An 18044-nucleotide genomic window follows, 5' to 3' on the forward strand; every position below is an offset into this window, starting at 1 on the left:
CTCTGGCCTATAAATATTCTTGAGCAAGTTCCAGAAGAAAAATTAACCAAGAACAGAGTGGGTAGAGAAAGGAAAAGAGAAAATACAAATAAATATTTAATATGTTATGTGTTTAAAAATAATATCAAGGTAATTTTCCATATTCTGTATATTTAAATCCCGGTTTAGTTAAAGATATTATGTAATGGGAAAACCTTGTGAAAGAGTTTTTAAAAATGCTCTAGTACTCTAGATTCCAATGTATACACTTAAAAGTCAACATCTAGCCAAGTGGTTTTGTAGACATAATGTCACTTCAGCTCCCAAATATTTTCTCTTCTGTTTTAAAATCTCCTTCATTACATCCATCAGCATCTTCTGCTCACCCTGAAAGCAGAACTAGTCTTTACTGTGGCAGTGTTTCTAAGATTCTTAACAAGCCCATGTTGAATCCATCTTGTAAGTTTTATTTTTATTCTTTTGTTTCCTTTCTTTTGCTTCTTCAATCACTGGTATAGAGAATGACTTCAGTCCAGGGCTCTAAGCCCTCACGACCCTCTCTCCCACCTTGGCCATCCCTTCCTACCACAATCCTCTCTTTACTGTCCCATGATACCATAGGAACAACCATTCTACTGACCTTATTAATGATGGGCGAACAAGATTAGCACCATGGGTACAGTTCTAAAATACGGGAACACATAAAGGACTAATGACATTTTGCTGCGTGTAAATGCAATAATAATAAGGATGTTAGTGCCAGCTTTGTAAGCAAAGATACTGAATGTTTTATACCGCCTGCATTATAGCTGCATAATCAATATGCATAACTTTATTTTAAAGAAGTGTATCTGAGTATGATGTCTACTTATAGAAGTAGCTTATTTATATACATTTAGAGGCACTAGATGTACTAGTTGAAATGTTATTTCTACATACCTCTGTGGGAGTCTGTTGAGTCTTTTTTTCAGATTTTGGCAAATCTTTGCTTCCTCTTCTTTTTAAGGATAGCTGAAACAAAGCATGAATATACTTAGTTTGATAAACAATAATTTTAATTCAATTTTGTGTTTTTAAATGTCCTAATCTCACATGACAAAACCAAGCCAAATGAAAAGTGTTAGTTCAAAAATCATAAAGAAGAAAAATAACTCAAGCCAGACATATTTAGACATATTTTTACTTTGAACTGAGATACACATCACAGTAGAGAAAGAGTTGGCAATTATCTAATTAATCAAGAAATGTAGGCAATCTATTGTGAAAATGCAGGAAAAAAATTTGAACAAAAGTTATAGACTGATGACTCAATATACTAAATATTTCAGAATTTCAGATGGAAGCAAATTCTTGTTAGCATTTGCATTACAAAAGAAAACAGTAAGTTAGATTGCTATAAGCTTGTAAAGATAAAATTTCACTGAATTTATGTAAAATTTGAATAATCCCTTTCCTTACCACACTCATGGGAACACACACAACACAATATACACATAACACCTGTGTAAACAACAGGGAATGGGAGGGGTTGTAAGCTGTAAAGCAGCAGGCAGAGTGGGAATTAGCTTTCGCAGATTGGTGTCATACAGGAATGTGGGCTTTTTCAGGAGAAGCTGGAAATCTGGAATGTTATGTAAAATCTCCCACATTTTACTGGTTAGCTTTCATTGAAATTCAAACCAATAACACTTTGTAGGTCAAAAAACACATATCTAGTGCCAAATCATTTCATGGACTAACAGCATATGATCTCTGATGCCGAGATCCATTTCTCAGCACCAATATAACAAGGAGGGTCTTTCTGCATAAATAACAATCCTTATGTATGAATGGCTATCATATACCAGACACTGAGCTGCAACTACCATTAGGAAGCCCACTATTTAACATGGGAGACAGGGAAGCAAAGAATTACAGTACAAGTTGTTAATGGCATGCTTTGGGTTCTGCGAAGCAAGAACTTTGTCTAATGTGGCATCACCACAATACCTGCAACATGACAAATGGTGAAAAAAAAACTTGCTGAATTAATAAGTGAATATAAAATACAAGGTTCTGAGATCAAAGAGGAGGCCAGAGGGTAGGAGCTGATGGTAAAAACAGGAAAAGCTCCTCAAAAGAGGAGGACACAATAATTTGCAAAGAATTGCAAATTAAATTCATAGCGTTAATTTCTAATCCATATCCAGTGTTTAATGCAGGCATACCTTCAGGCTAAGAAGGCACAGAAGGCACACTGCGGTGATGCTTGATGCTTTCGTTCAGTGTGCAACTGAAACTACAGAGCCAAATGAATAGTCCATGTACTTATTTTCAGTTCCAACAGAAAAACGTTCCTTATGTTGCTTGAACAAAAGCTGTGGGGACTGACTCACCAAAACCAAAGTAATTTAGGAACCAATCAGCAAAAACAGTCCCAGGGAAACCAAGAATATAGCAAGCTGAACTAGGGAATCCTGGAACATTTGGTGTAGCGGCTACCTACAAAGAAGCCCATGAATTCATTTTCTTATTTACTAAATGCTTTTACTTTGATTTTATTCCATTATATGTTTATTTAGTGTCAAGTATTCCCTTTCATGAGGCACATGTGATACAACAATAAAAAATCAATAGTCTCTGCTTTCTATGGGTGTTGCTACTTTATTTGGCAGTTCAGTCTAAAATTTAAGTGTGATAAAAGCAATGATAATGTAGAAACAATAGTAATTGCCACTGATTTAGTACTAATACACGTCAAACACTCTAAACTAATCCTTAAAACACCCCTGTTAGCCTCACTTTTTGGATGGTAAACTAAGCTTAGAGAGGTTGGATGCATTATCTAAAGCAGGGTCCTCAAAGTGTGATCCCAAGAACATCATCAGTGTCACTTGGTAACTCGTTATAAATGCAAATTTTCAAGACCAATCCCAGAACTTCTGAATCAGAAATTCTGGAGTTGGGGCTCCGAGGACTATGAATTAACAAGCTCTCCAATGCATGATAAAGTTTGAGAAGCACTGGTCTAAAGTCATTACTTGGTAAGAAGCAGAATCATGTCTTGACCCAAGTCTTTCTAATCTTTCTGATCGATGAAATCACAAAGGAGAAAGCCTATCAAGCCCACCTGGGGCTGGAGATGCATAGAGAATTAGGGATGATTTCCAGAAAAAGGTAATGTCTTATCTTGAATCTGGTAGATGAGGAGTTAGCCAGTAGAAACTAGGGAAGGGAGGAATGAAACAAGAAAACATTCCACAAAGAAAGACCATTTCCCAGGTACAAAGAAATTCACTATGGCTGTAACAAAGTGTGAGCAAATGAATGAGATAAGAATAGGTGTAAGTCAATCTTAAAGGACACTTAATAAAGTTTGGACTTTCTCTCACCAAGGTCAAATTATCATTCTAAGGTCAATTAGGAGTATTAAAGGGTTTTAAGCAATAAGTGTGCATAATCAGACTGTCCTAGAAGAAATACAAAGACAGACACAAAAGTGGCAGTTCAAATGGCCATGAGGTAAAGGGATGACAAGCAAAGGAAATGAAGAAAAATATGCTCTAGTTCTGAGAGCTTTTTTTTTCTTTCTAGTCCTTGCATTTCATTAATTCCACAGATACCTGTTGAGTTCTATAGATACATGCTACACTATGACATACAAATATGATTGAGAAATATTTTATTCTCCACCCAAAGAGTTGCTTATGATGATAAAAAGATGCAGGTAATTAGCTAAAAGAGAAGAGAGCATTAACTAAGGACAGGAAATGAAGAACAACGAATTGAGAGTGCAAAGAAGCATCTATGATTCCAGATCTGGGGGAAAAGTCATAGAAAATCATCCAGGAAAGCTTATATTTGGAGAGTGTGCAAAATTTCAGTAGGAAGAAAAACAAGTGAACAGCAGAAGAAAAGACTTGGAGAATGAATGTCTTATAGACTAGATTCACTGACTGCTGAAAAGAAATAATGAAAGTAGAGGCATTTTAGAGACAAAGGAGAAGATGACACTGAAAGGATTGAGGTCAGCTCATGGAGCTGAGAAATTTAGACTTTATCCTGTGGGCAATGTTAAAATGAGCCCTCTAAATTAATACAGGAGAAATGCCGAAACTAGGCCACGCTTTCCTGAGAGGCATTTTCTATTTCACTTTTATTTAAATATCATTCAGGTGGGTGTCAAACTCTGATAAAGCTCTGAAATAAGGTTTTTCCTTGAATAAAGGTATATTGCCTTTAAGGCGCCTCAAGGACTATAAGCAGATTTAAATATCACATTTAAATTTTCAATAAATGTTAAATCATCTTTTCATATTTCAGTAAGTTTTTATTAAATTTCCAACTCTAATGGAACAACAGGGAAAGATCCATTTGGGTAGAGAATGTTGGAGAAATAATTTAAGTCCAAAGATTTCTTTTTCTGTGAGGATAAAATTTCCTTACCTCCCTCTCTGTCATCTTGTCCCACCTCCATCCACTCTCCAGAAACCTGTATAAGGGGAGCAGTTTGGAAAGCTAGAACTAAATCTCAGATTTTCATCTTTGTCGGATGGTCCGCTAGAGAAAAAATGCTGAAACATATCTTGTCCACATCTTAATTCTTTGCATTCCCAGCCTCAGCTTGTCCACACAGAGGTCAGGAGTTAAGAGAGGTTTGCCAAAAATTATGTTTGCACAGCAATCATATAAAATGGATTGTTTGTGTTCTAAAAATGTGCTGAGCCTACTTTTCTACCTCATTTGAAATTTGGACCACTTCTTAATATGCAGCATGTTTATGTTTTCAACAACTAAACAACAGAGGAGAACCTGTGAAAAGTGCTACTGAAAGACATAGTATGTATATAAAATTCTCTTATATTTTTGATAAAACTAGAGAGACATCCATTTTCATGATAATTGAATCAAGGAGGAAACTAACTACTGTATCTAGGATTTACTGAGCACTAAGTATGTGCCAGGCACTTTTCTGAGACTACAATATGTATCCACCATGTAATCTTGCGACAGTTTTCTGAGTTTGACACTATTATCTGAAGCATACAAAAGATAAATCACTCAGCTAGGGAGTTTTAGAAATAAGATATAAGTTACACATCTTCAAAGCTCTTATTCTGAACAACTAGATTACACTTCAAAGGAAGATAAGTGCAAGGCTATGTTATTTCCAAGTATATCATTCTCTGTGCTCTTACACCCAGCTGCATGCGTGAGGGAGCACTATTTTACACATTACACATAAGCAATGTGTTTTTGGACTTTCGACTCAGAGGTCAATAGAAATTACATACACACTCATTGGTTCTCAAGAGTCATGCCACAAATACTTGTGACTTCAGGGCAACATGGGGCATGAGGCATGGGGATTTCTGACTGAAGGTTGGAGAGAAAAAGAAAAAAGCTGAAACTTTGGCCCTGCTATGACCTAAATGCTGTCTCCCCAATACTCATATGTTGAAATTCTAATGCCCAGTGTGACAGTATTAGGAAGTGGGGCCTTTTGGGAGGTCATGAGGGTGGAGCCCTCTTATATGTGATTAGTGCCCTTATGAAAGACCCCACAGAGCTCCTGAGCTTCTTCCACCATGTGAAGATGTAACAAGACTTCTACCTGGAAGAAGGTCCTCCATCTGGTCATTCTGACACCCTGATCTACGACTACCAGCCTGCAGAACTGTGAGAAATAAATTTTTGTGGTTTGTAAGCCACCCAGTCTGTGGTATTTTGTTAAAGATTAAGGTAGGCTCCAACTTATATTGGAAAGTATATTAAGAGATTTGTGTCCTTAAAAGGTCTCTTCATTTCCTTCTATCACATCCCTGACACATATCAGAATCTGGCAGAGGAGGGGCAGGAGAGGGCACCCAGAAATCCTGATCATGCCCACACTTTTCACTCCCTCCTCTAACAGGGTGAGGCAAGTACCAAGCTCTACATTAAGTCATGATCTTGGGGGCTGAGGAAAACGTGGGTGAAGGAAGCATATCAGGATGATTAGCTCGTTCCCTTCTTTTGTGCAAAATCTTCCAGCCATTTTCTATCTCATCCAGAGTCCGAGCTGTGCATTACTAAGGCATAGGAGACCTCAACTACACACTGGATCTATCCTGGGAATGTTTTAAAAGAGTGACCAGGCTTCAACCCAGACCAATTAAAGTAGATTCTGGGGTTGGACCCAGGCATTTTGCCTAAAGCTCCTATGGTGAGTGTAATATGCAGCTGGCTCTGCTGTACATGGTCAGCTCCACCCCCATCCCAAACAAGCTCCCAAACCTCATCTCCCACCATACTCCTCCTGATTTCCTTGCTCGAGTGTCACAAATACCCTCGTGGTCCCTCAAACATGCTAAGCATGCTCCAGATTTGGGACCTTTCCATTGTCTGCAACACTCTTCTTATATACTCTCTTGACCCACTTCCACAGCCGTTTCAGGATCCCTCATCAGAGAGAACTTTCAAGACTACTTTATATAAAATAAAAGCTTCCACTCTCTTGCTCCTTGTATTCCTTGTTTTCCTAACCCCGCTTTATTTTTCTCCATAGTGCCTCTCGCCAGTTAGCTAATGTACTTGTTTCATGCCTGTCTCCTCACTCCAAAATGTGAGTTGCACCTGCACAGACTCTTTGTATTGTTCTCTGTTAGAGCTCCAGCTGTTAAGATGTACACCTGGCACAAAGCAGTTGCTTGGACAATGTCAGCTGAATGAGGGTATCACTACATCAACCTTATTTCTTACACGGATTTGTTTTTGAAGCATCCTAACCCAAGAAGTTGGTAGAAGCTTAAAACAAATAAAGTCTATGTTAAAAGTTCCATTCAAAGTTTGGAAAAATAAAAATTTATTCGACCTTTTCAACAAAAAGACTGAAGAGCAAAAAAGACCTGAGCTGAAAAGTATTTAAAATAGGGCATGTAATTTTTATTCTGTTCTACTGCTTTTTTTTTATTCTTAACAACCATTTTCCCAGTGTCATACATTAAGTTCTGGGTCTCAAAATCATTTCAGAAAGGTAATCTTGGTACTAATATTCTTTGATAGCCTGTATGCCTGCTTTTATGCATCAGCCCCTCTCCCACAATTTCTGTTGGTCCCTAATCCTCCAAGTCTGCAGAGCCTCTGCTTCTACCTTCCCATCTGCAAGCCCAGGTAGCACTTCAAGTTGCTTTGAAAGTACCCTATTCTAGGCCCTCCAAATGAGAGGAAACAAATCAAAGACTCCCGACTCTTTCATCTTCCTTAGCCTTGGGGCAATGTCAAAGTTGTAATTCTAATGTCAACTAAATTACTTTCCATGCAATATAATTCAGTAAGGGTTTACATGAGAATACTGGAAATTATGAGCATAAAGGCTCCTCTCCTTTGGACTCCAGTCAGTGTCTATTATACATCAGACTTAAGACTTTTGTTAGTGATGAAAGCTTCCTACAGTAACAAGTTTACAAAACTGGCAGCATTTTTCTCTTGTCAGTGGACAGTCCATTTGTAATGTGCCCCATTAAGAGGCAGTGTATTTCTATTCCTCTTCAAACTGGGTGGGCCTTGTGACTTGCTTTGACCAACGAAGTGTGGCAGTAAAATATGGTAAGGGAGGTGACATGCTAGTTAGTTCTGACTCTACCCTCAAGAGACTGCGCACTTCTGCTCACTCTCTTTTGGAAACATGCTGCCTTCTGGGGCAAGTCTGGATAGCCTGCGGATGGAAAGTCATGTGGTTCAGTTGTTCCTGCTGACCCAGCCAACAGCCATCCAATTTCCAGAAACAAAGCCTCCTAACTGACTGTCTGCTGAATATACATGGGGACCCAACTGAGACTAGGAAGGCAGAAAGAGGACCACACAATTACGTAAATAAATGAGTGTTTCAAGCCACAAGTTTTGGGATATTTTGCTACATAGCAAAAGCTGATACATTTACAAAATACCATGGAGACTGAAAAAGACATGAAACTAATGACCTCAGTTGATATTTTTGAAAAAAATCTCATATTCAAATTTCAGAAAAGCGAAAGCACATGTAAAATGCCAGGAAAAAGAGTTGAAGGAGTTGTCAAACAGAAAAAAATAAAACTTGATTTATTTTACATGTTTCTGTTTCCCCTGCTTCTGTCAATACTTTAATTCCATAAAATTTAAAAAAATAAAAGTCGAGTTTTAAATAAATTATTAAAAAGCTCAGTTTTCAGTTCTAAAGTGAAGAAGCTTCTTTTAATAAAAGTAGGTGTTCAATTAGCACCAAAGGTGTGATATGAGTTAAAAGCTAATGAAGTTCATTCTAATACTCAAGCTTTCACGAGGTCTGGCTCAGCACATTTTTGAAGTTGTTCTATTTGAATTTAGCTTTTATTCTTCCTTTTCAGAAAAAAAGTGATGTACATGTGCATCTTTATAGTGGATCTAGGTTTCTAATTTATATCTGTCAATTCCACCCTATTCTTAGGAAATTTTGTTCGTCCTATATCTGCAGTTTTCCTAGGCTAGGGAAGAAAAATAACTTTAATTTTACAAGATTCTCTACTTCCGTCATTTTACAGAGTTGAAACCTAAAGACAAATTCAAAGAAAGTTGTACCCAGAAAATTCTCAATGGTGATTTAAGGATTAGATTTTCCAAATTTCTATTGATTGATAGTTAAGAAGTCAGAATTTATTAAAGAACAGAATAGAAGAGAGAGAGAAAGAAAGTCATTATTTATTCATTTACTCCAAGATGCAACCTTGTAAGATTCAGGAAAGCAAATTGTTCAGCAGTTTAAATCAAAACTTGTTTCCAGAAGATACTAATAAATTTTTAAAAACTGTGAACTTGTCAATCTTGGGGAAGATGGTGATCCTCTGGACATCGTCCTAGAGGTTCACATCACAAAGGTAGTGCGGTGTATCTGGCACACAGAAGTCTATGTTCTAGAGGTGCAGCCCCACATCTGCAATAAACAACTCAACCTCTTCTGCCAGAAGGCTATCTCCTCCTTTTTCCCCTAAGTCCAGGCTCCATTTTTATTTTCTGAGTTATGACACTTTCAAACTTTTTAAAAAATCTCTAGCAAATGCTGGAAAAGCTAGTTTTCTGCTACAAAAAACCTCGAACCAATGACAAATTAAAATGGTTGGAATCATGTCCTTTTTTTAAAAAATAAAAGAATCCAATAAATTTTCTTTTTCTTGGCTTCTCCATCTTTCCCCATGTGCTGATGCTGAAATCTACAGAAGAGGTCAGACTTCCTCTAGCGTTATATGAATTATTTATTGCTAAGAAATATTGAGTGACTTTTGTAGAGCATGCTTACAAACCAAAACATCAATGAAAGAGGAAACCTTTGAATCTTTATCTCCTCAGGGCCAAATGGCTTGAAAGGCTCTAGAGTTGCATAGTGTCTTTCCCCTTCAAAAGTCATTCCCTGATGCCAATAATTTCACTCTGGTCTTTCCCTAGCATACTATTAACTGCTTAAATGTTTTTAGACGGGAACTCACTTTCCATACTAGTAGAGTGAAATTTACGTAAACCAACAACTTGAAAAACAAAATATTGAACTTTACTTCAGAAAAACCTATCTTCCATGGTCTTAAGGACCATGGATTATCAGAGAAAAGAAAAGAAATGGAGGCTTCTCTTGTTAATGGGTTGTGGGTGCTATAGAATCAGAGGAAGTAGAATTGGGAGAAACCTGGAGTAGATTATTGTAATAGTTGAGGCTTTTCAAATCCTTTTTGAAAAATATTCCTTTTAAAAGTCAGGTTTGGACATAATTGCCTACTTTGCATTATGCGGTTCATACCATATGATCAAAACACCTCTGGATCCTTAGGGAGAATTAGTCTCTGTGTTCTTAAAGCTATTCTAGGACCCCCCAAGCAGCTCAAAGCTGCTGGTGAGGCAGTTTCTGATATAAGAAACTCTTATATTATTGTAGAAGCCCTCTTTTGGAGCAGAGTATATATAGATTGTTAGAGAGTTCTCCAAACTACCAATAATTAACTTATCCCAATGCAGGACCATCTTGCTTTACAAAGCAAAGGCAACATAATAATAAGTAGCTCTTTAATATTCCTGTCATATATTACACTTGAATAGGTACATGTAATAGCTTCAAAAAGCTCCACACAAACAAAGGGGTTTAGGACTGGAAGCCTTCCCAGCTGAGATTTTTTTAAATCAGAGAACCTGGTTAATGACTTTGGAAACAATAATCATTAAAAAAAATATTTTATGCCTTAGGTACATGACTCAGAGTAAATGTATGCTGTCTAAGCTATGCATGTAATCAGCAAATGCAGAGATTTACATTCCCTTCTAATTTGCTCTAGTTAATGAATTGGGTTCCAAGCACCATTGCATTTAGCAATTAAAACACATTTAGACAATTATGGCTAAGCACTGATAGCCATCATTTATAAGCATAAATGATGATTTCTAGTGTTTTTTATATTGAGTGTGAATCAGCGTCTACCTTATTAATGCAGTGATTTTAACATTGCTTCATCAAGTTTAGAATCTTGTAAGAAATATGTTAAAAGTGCCATTACAAAATGGCAGGATGCAAAGGGGTGGGTATTATGGAGGTGTTTTAAAATTGTTCTTTATATAGTTACACAGTATAAGTGGTACAATCTTAAAGATCAGAGTATTCAATAATTCCCCAAATGCCCTGAAAGCGAGTAAAGCAAGTCTTGGGGCAACTCCTCGATAAGATTAAAAAGTGATAGACCACAATTATGCTTTAAAATTTTTGGAATTAATTATCAAATTTTAAAATGTAAGCAACTTACATTTCAAAAATCAAAATTTCCAGTTTCCCTTAAGCACTTAGATGACCTGATAAAGCTGGGTCTTGGTTACGTCACGGACACCTTGGGCTGGAACTGAATATTGAGATATACCATATCCTGTCTGCCCCATCACTCTTACGACAGATAGCTTCAATCATTCATATAGCCTGCTTGGCCTCTAGTAAAGTAGAGTGTTCAAACTCTGCCCTGGACAGCTAGGGTTATGTATGTGGAAGGAGCTCAAGAAACCTGGACTTCCAGTTAGTGTTGTACAGGAATCATTTCTCTACCACCGAGACTCTGCCTGCTTTTTTCCAGGAGCTTGCTTCTGTATAAGGTAAGCAACACAATCCCCTTTATGGATAACTCTAATAGATAAAATGTCTTTATTTTTATTTCACATCTATTTAAAGTTAAAAACCACTTAAAAAGTGATTCAAAGAATCAATCTACTTTATATTCTGTATTACATGTCTCCAAACAATAGAAGAGAGTGATCACAGCCCAAGTATTTTTTTCCAGGCTATATATATTCCCAAGTTCTTGCAAGCATTCATCTTTCGTATGACATGATGAATGCTTATGGTCAACTAAACTCCCTAAGCCGTGTGTGTGTGTGTGTGTGTGTGTGGTGTGTGTGTGTGTGTGTGGTGTGTGTGTAGATAGTTGTGAATAAAATTGTCAGACATCACATTTATTTATAGGAAATTTCATCATGTTAATTCAGATTTATCACTCTAGTGTGTTGACAACATTCTGAGTTTTTGTTCTGCCCTAGCCTGCATCTTTTTTGATGCTGCTAGGGAAGTTTTTCCCTAGATAGTCTTTTATTAGAGTATCATGGATAGTTACTAGTGATATAGCTGAAATAACTTGAAAATAAATGGCATAAGAAGAATGACTGAGTTAACTTCTTGTTGCAGATTTATAAAATCATAAAGAACATTTATGAATAAAGATGACAATCACAATCCCTGCAACCTCTATTCATGCACCAAGTAAACCAAAATAATAAATTAAGTATAATTATAGAATGTTTTCTCTACAAATCTTGAATGCATCGGAAAAATCTTGTTTCCATGGTTTTATTTAATCAACTATTCCTAGGAAATTGGTCCTTTCCCATTTTGAAAGATAGTGAAAGTAGAGGCACAAATAATTGGCTTAATAAAAATTCAGAGCATACTTGAAAAGGCAAAGAACTGAACCCAAGCTTTTAAGATCAAACAACATATCCATAGTGTGTTTTGTTTGTACATGTATGTGCACACTCATAGAGAAATGAGTATGAATGCATGCCTACAGACATATGTGCATATGTGAATGAATGTGTATGTGTCAGAGCATATGCTTATGTATACACATGTATATATATAAATTTTTTTAGGTGCTGGAAGGAATTTTAGCACATCTTTAAAATTTCTCAGTGAATTCTAAAACACAAGGATAACCAGAATTTCTGTAACCTCTACGCATATACCAAAAAGATAATTTAAACTATATAACAGATAGAAGAACACATGCTCACTGAAATAAGTAATAATTTGATTTTACTTTATATTAAGGGGCATCTTTATACTCTGAAAAGTGTATTTATTTGATCAAATCAGTCAGAACATTTCAATGTTATTTTGAAATAGATGGACAGTCACTAAATTTCTAAAACTTTAATTCGGACAAAAATAAGTGTTATATTCTAGGCTAAGCAAATTTATGTAACCCCTTGATATAATGCTAAAGGATACATACATGTGTACATACATCTTTTGTAGACTTAAGAGAAACTTAACATTTAATAAATAATAAATAAGTACCTGGGGGATATATGTATGAACCTAAGAGAATGAGACCACACTGGAATAGGAATAGCAATAAAATATTCTATATATTGAGGAAGTTATGCTAAGTAATCAAAAATGAACCAGATTCGTTTCCTAAAGTAATATTTTAAAAATAAATTTTACCCTGTTCACATTGTTAATCAAATTCCAAGAATCTTGAGTTAATACAGCATGAAGATACCACTTTCTCTTATTAAAATATACTTGAAGACAAAGATAAAAAAGTGCAGTAACACCAGAAAATAAGGTTAATAGTCAAGCATTTGCCAGAATCTGAAAAAATTTTCCTTTAACAAGGACATCAGTGGAATTCACCAAGAAACATAATTAGTCTTAGATGTAGCCTTTACTGTCTAAAGCAGAACAACTGGTGGTGTAGACCAATCAAAACTATATATCTCTATATCTTAAAATGTTAAACATAAATTTGTTTTATGATCCAGCAATTCCACTCTGAAGTATGTACTCAAAATAAAATAAAAGTTATATTCACACAAGGACTTATACAAAAATATTCTTAGCAACGTTATTCATAATAGTCCTAATCTAGAAACAACCCAAATATCTATCTGGTGAATGGATAGCTAAAATATAGTATCTATTAAATGGAATATTATTCAACAATAAAAAAGAAATTACTAATACATAAGATGACATGGAAAAGCCTCAAAAACATGCGAAGTGAAAGAAACCAGGCATGAAACAATTTATATGATTCCATTCATGAGAAATGTCTACGAAAGACAAATTAATACAGGAAGTAGCTTACTGATTGCTTGGATCCTTAAGGAGGGAAGGAGTAGGGCTTAACAGTAAATAGGCATGAGGGATTATATTTCGGTGACAAAATGTTCTACAACTGATTTCTCATCACCACTGCAAATTTACTAAAAAAATGTCACTAAAATTTTCCAGTGGGAATGGGTTAATTATTTATGTAAAACTGCCTCAGTTATTTTAAAAAACTAGGCATCCAACACTTCTACATTCTAACCCTATTTTCTTCAATACACACAAAAATATTACACAGACACTGCTTTATCATGTATCTAGAAAAGAGGCTAAGCCCATTTTCAACTGCAGCTCTCTGGTTATTAAAACTCCAATTCAAGTAGGAAGCAAGTAAGAGCTAGAAAGGACCTGATGATTAACAGTGCAATGAATCATGAGAGAGAGTCTTTCTTTACCCAGCATAGATGCATAGGCAGAAAAGCCTTGGGAGCACCCATGTTGGGGTTTATTGTTTTTCATATGACAAAGGTAGATAAAGAATAGTAATGTAAGATTCAAATTTTCTTCTATTGGGTATGCCTGCGTGCTGAGGCAGCAGACTTTCCCTACCCGCTGCCAGGAACTGGGTTGAGCATATCAAGTTCTACTACAGCTTTGGATCTGACAGTGGGCAGTAAGAGAGACTACAGAAAAAAGTTACAGTAAGTATTCTGAGTCAACACTGAATTTAAAAGAAAGTTTGACAATCAGTGATACTATTTTCTAAAAAGAGAGAAAAAGTAGAAAAGGAGATAGAAGTGCATAAGACTAAGGCACTTTAATTGGGAGAGAATAATTTTTCAACAAATGGTGCAGAGGTAATTGAAGCTCCACATGCAGAAAGATGAATTTAAACCCCTAACTCACATCATAAACAAAAATTAACTCAAAATGGATCGTAGAGTTGAAGATTAAGAACACTAGAAAATTCTTAGAAAAACACAGTAGAGTGAATTCTCCTATATGTGAAACTAAAAGCACATAAACAACAAATATCTATAATTTGGACTTTATCAAAGTATGTAAAAAGATAAGCCGTAAAAGAAAACATTGGAAATCATAACATCTCACTAGATTTGTAGCCAGACTATATAAAATCTTAAATTAGAATTCAAGAATAAGTAGAAAATACTCCAATTAAAAATGGACAAAATAATAAATAGATATTGCACGATAAAGATCTATAAATGGAGAATAGGCACATAAAAATATTCAACATTAGAGAAAAACAAATTTAAACCACAATGATATACCACTTCATACTGAATAGAACAGCTATAATAAAATAGACAAGTGTTAGCAAGGTTGTTGATGAACTGAAGCCCTTATCCACTGCTGGTGAGAACGTAATAGCACAGCCCCTTTGGAAAACATCTGGGCAGCTTCTTTAAAAAGTTAAACATAAATTCACTACATGACTAATAAATTCTACTCTTAGATGTCCACCCAAGAGAAATAAAAATGTGTTTACAGACAGAAACTAGTATGTAAATGTTCATAGTAGCATTATTCACAGAAATTAAAAAAAAACAATGTTCATCAGCTGATAAATGGATAGACAAAATGTGATATATACATAAAATCAAATATTACTTGAAAATAAAAAGGAATAAAGTACTGATACATGCCACAACTGGGATAATCCTCAAAAAACAATGGCAGAGTGAAAGAAGCCAAGTGCAAAAGGAAACATATTGTATAATTATAATTGTGTGAAATATTCAGAAAATGCAAACCTACAGATTCAGAAAAGAGGTGCTTGTTGGGGTGAGGGATGAGAACAGGTGACTACAAATGGGCATGAGGCATCTTTTGGGGGTGACAGAAATGTTTTAAAATTTTACTATGAAGATGGTTACACAATGGTATATTTACTAAAAACCATTAAGTTGTATGTTTAAAACAACTGAATTATTCTATGTAAATTATACTTTGATAGAGCTGTTAAAATATTTTGGGTCAATAAAAAGAAGTACTCAGCTAAAGAGAAAGGAAAAAATAAAAAATATATGTCTGAAAATTATTTACCCTAGAAAACAAAAGGCAGTTTTGAAAAATATGGCCACTATTAACTAAAAATAGGAGGTCACAGAGGAAACTAAGCTCTGAAGAACAGGGAGCTGTTGCAAGAATTAAAGTTTGCACTGGAGTCTTTAAAGAGCATGTCTGACATAGCAGAAAATTAATTCAATGATTTTGAGAACTTGAGTATTGTTCAAGGACGTGGGTGAAAAGGATAAAAGAAAGACTAAAGGATGAAAAGACAGTAGTAAGGAGTACAAAGGGAAGAAAATCCTATATAGAAGAGTAGAACACATGATTATCAAGCCTATACTACAAGAGCTCCTCTGAGGTAATTAATAAATAAATGTGAATTTTCAAAGGATCTATGTGTTCTGGATGTATATAAACAAAGAACATCACCTAGGTACGTCCTGGCAATATTTTTGAACTGGTTACTCTCCTTTAGCTGTCCAAGTGCAGTCTTGCTCCGCTCTGTGCTGCAGGAGGCTGATCTCTGTGTACAGTTTTACCCAGCCTCCTTCCCCTGCTAGTTGCCTTCCAGTTGGGTTTGGCCAATAGAAGGCAATGGCAGAAATACTGATGGATGAAGGGTAGGAGAAAAGATGGTTCAGGTATTTCTCCTTCTTGCTTCCTCACTTTTTCAACACCATATTTTGGCAGCAGCTAAGACCCCTCCAGGAAATGAAAACTCCTACTGGCTGGACCTTCCGTCCTCCAGAGTTCCAGCTTTCACCGGCCCCTGTAACACTATTTCCTCATCAGTGTCTTCCTCTCGAGAGGTGATGACGATTTCCAAGTGAGGCTAATCCCTGAAGGCCTCACAAAACCAAATTAAGAGTATGTTCCCTTAATCCTGCCCATCCTGAGTAATCTTATCCTTTTAATCCATCTAGGGTGAACTTTATTTCCTACTTGAGGACCCTGAATGATACCAAAGGTGAAGAAAATACCCATAAATATATAAAGAGAAAATACTTTGATATACAATGGAATCTAAGTCAGACTGAGCTCACATTTCTCCACTGCAAAACAAATGCCGGAAACTAATGGAAAAAAACACGTAATGTAGGAAGAAAAATTTTGGCTCAATAATTCTACTGCCATTCCTGTGTGAAGTCCATCAAATGTTATTTTTTAAAAGTGCAAAGGCTCAAAAAATAACACATATACAAACTTTTCCTGAAAAAAAGCCAAGAGCATTAATCAATTAAAAATTATTTAAAATTGAGTTCTCAAAAATGTAAAAGTGTGGTTTAAAATCACTGACAATAAATACTGAAAATGTTTGAACATATAGAATTGTTTATAAGACTATATAATTACATATGAGGCAAAACATATTCTTTAAGATGAAACTAAATACTATAACAATAATGATCTAATACTAACAATCTTAGTCTATAATTTAATATTAAATTAACAAAGACCAAAAAGTAATCCAAGAGGTTGAACTAACCAAAATAATTCATAATTCCTTGTTTTAGTCTTGATTTTGGTAATTGGGAAAATTGAGAATTGTACATGTATTACAAGGAAAAAACTTAAGTCAACACTAGTGGAGTTAAAAATAGGATAATTATCTTCCAAATCATTGCAGAACATATTGTAATTTAAATATAGTCACACCTTTAAGTAAATGAATCTGATAGTTATAGTTTATCTTTGAAAGACAATACCTTCCATATAAGAAATCTTCCTAAGTTCACACAGATGGCTACCATTTAATAAAGGTCTATGAAAATGTCTTCCTCCCTGGACAAGTAGGCAGGGGATACAATCACATATCAACATATTAGTAGCTCACTGAGCACATTTTTAAATACAATGATCAATTGTGCTTTATAATTATTTCTACTATTATTCAAGGTTCTTGGCCAATGTAATGGTAAGAACACTAGTCTGTGAAGGAAAGAAAAAATGATATAGTTAATCTTATTAACCACTTAACTGCTATGATTAATTGGTTAAAAAAAACTAGAAGTAATTGAGCTAGCCAGCAGATGAATGTAAAAATTTGAATTTTTTATCTGAAGTGCTTCTGAGTTGAATCATGTTGAATATAAATTGTCCCATTAGGTGTAATATATAAGCGTAAAATGGGAAATGTCATGAGAAAAACTAAATGACACCTTTAAATGTCATCTTCAAATGTCATTTACCATCTGGATAAAGATCAGTTTTAACTGACCCTGAAATGTATAAATGAAATTTGAATACAGGTATCCAATAAGTGACTATATTTCCATTAAAATGAAATCAAGTCTAAAATCTTCAATTTGGAAAATACTCCCTAATATATAGTGAAATTGCATGTTTCATTTACTCAAATGTAACACAAATATTAGAAAACAAAGGAACTGAATACATTCTTATTTAAGGAGTTAAAGATGAGCTCCTCTGACAGCAATCATATCTTAACAACTCTCCTTTTGCCCAAGGATTTGTTGATAGTTTTTGTATATAAAACAGCCTCTGCATGTAAATTAAATAGAAATATGGTTCTTAAAATTAGGAAGCATCAAATTTAGATGTGGAGTCAATAATAGCTACAAAGCAATCTAAAGTATATTGTGCGTGAATACAATAGCCCTCCTCTCTCTGCTAAAATGTTTAGGAGGAATTGTCAGTCCTGTTGATGAATGCTAGGGCAGACAGTATAGCTGCAATGTCTACACAC

At 35.2% G+C, this 18044-nt stretch overlaps 1 protein-coding gene across 1 annotated transcript in view; it reads right to left on the reverse strand.

The window, feature by feature from the left end:
* MTCL3 (MTCL family member 3) overlaps window positions 1-18044 on the reverse strand; it is a 47327-nt gene that overhangs the window by 16106 nt on the left and 13177 nt on the right. The window contains exon 4 of the mRNA XM_090279825.1: window positions 919-990. Within this exon, the coding sequence (XP_090135951.1) occupies window positions 919-990 (72 nt within the window). The remainder of the gene's footprint in view (window positions 1-918; window positions 991-18044) is intronic.

Source organism: Furipterus horrens, unplaced genomic scaffold (genome assembly GCF_987537825.1).
Source record: "Furipterus horrens unplaced genomic scaffold, mFurHor1.1.pri manual_scaffold_6, whole genome shotgun sequence".
In the NCBI taxonomy this organism is placed as follows: Eukaryota; Metazoa; Chordata; class Mammalia; order Chiroptera; family Furipteridae; genus Furipterus; species Furipterus horrens.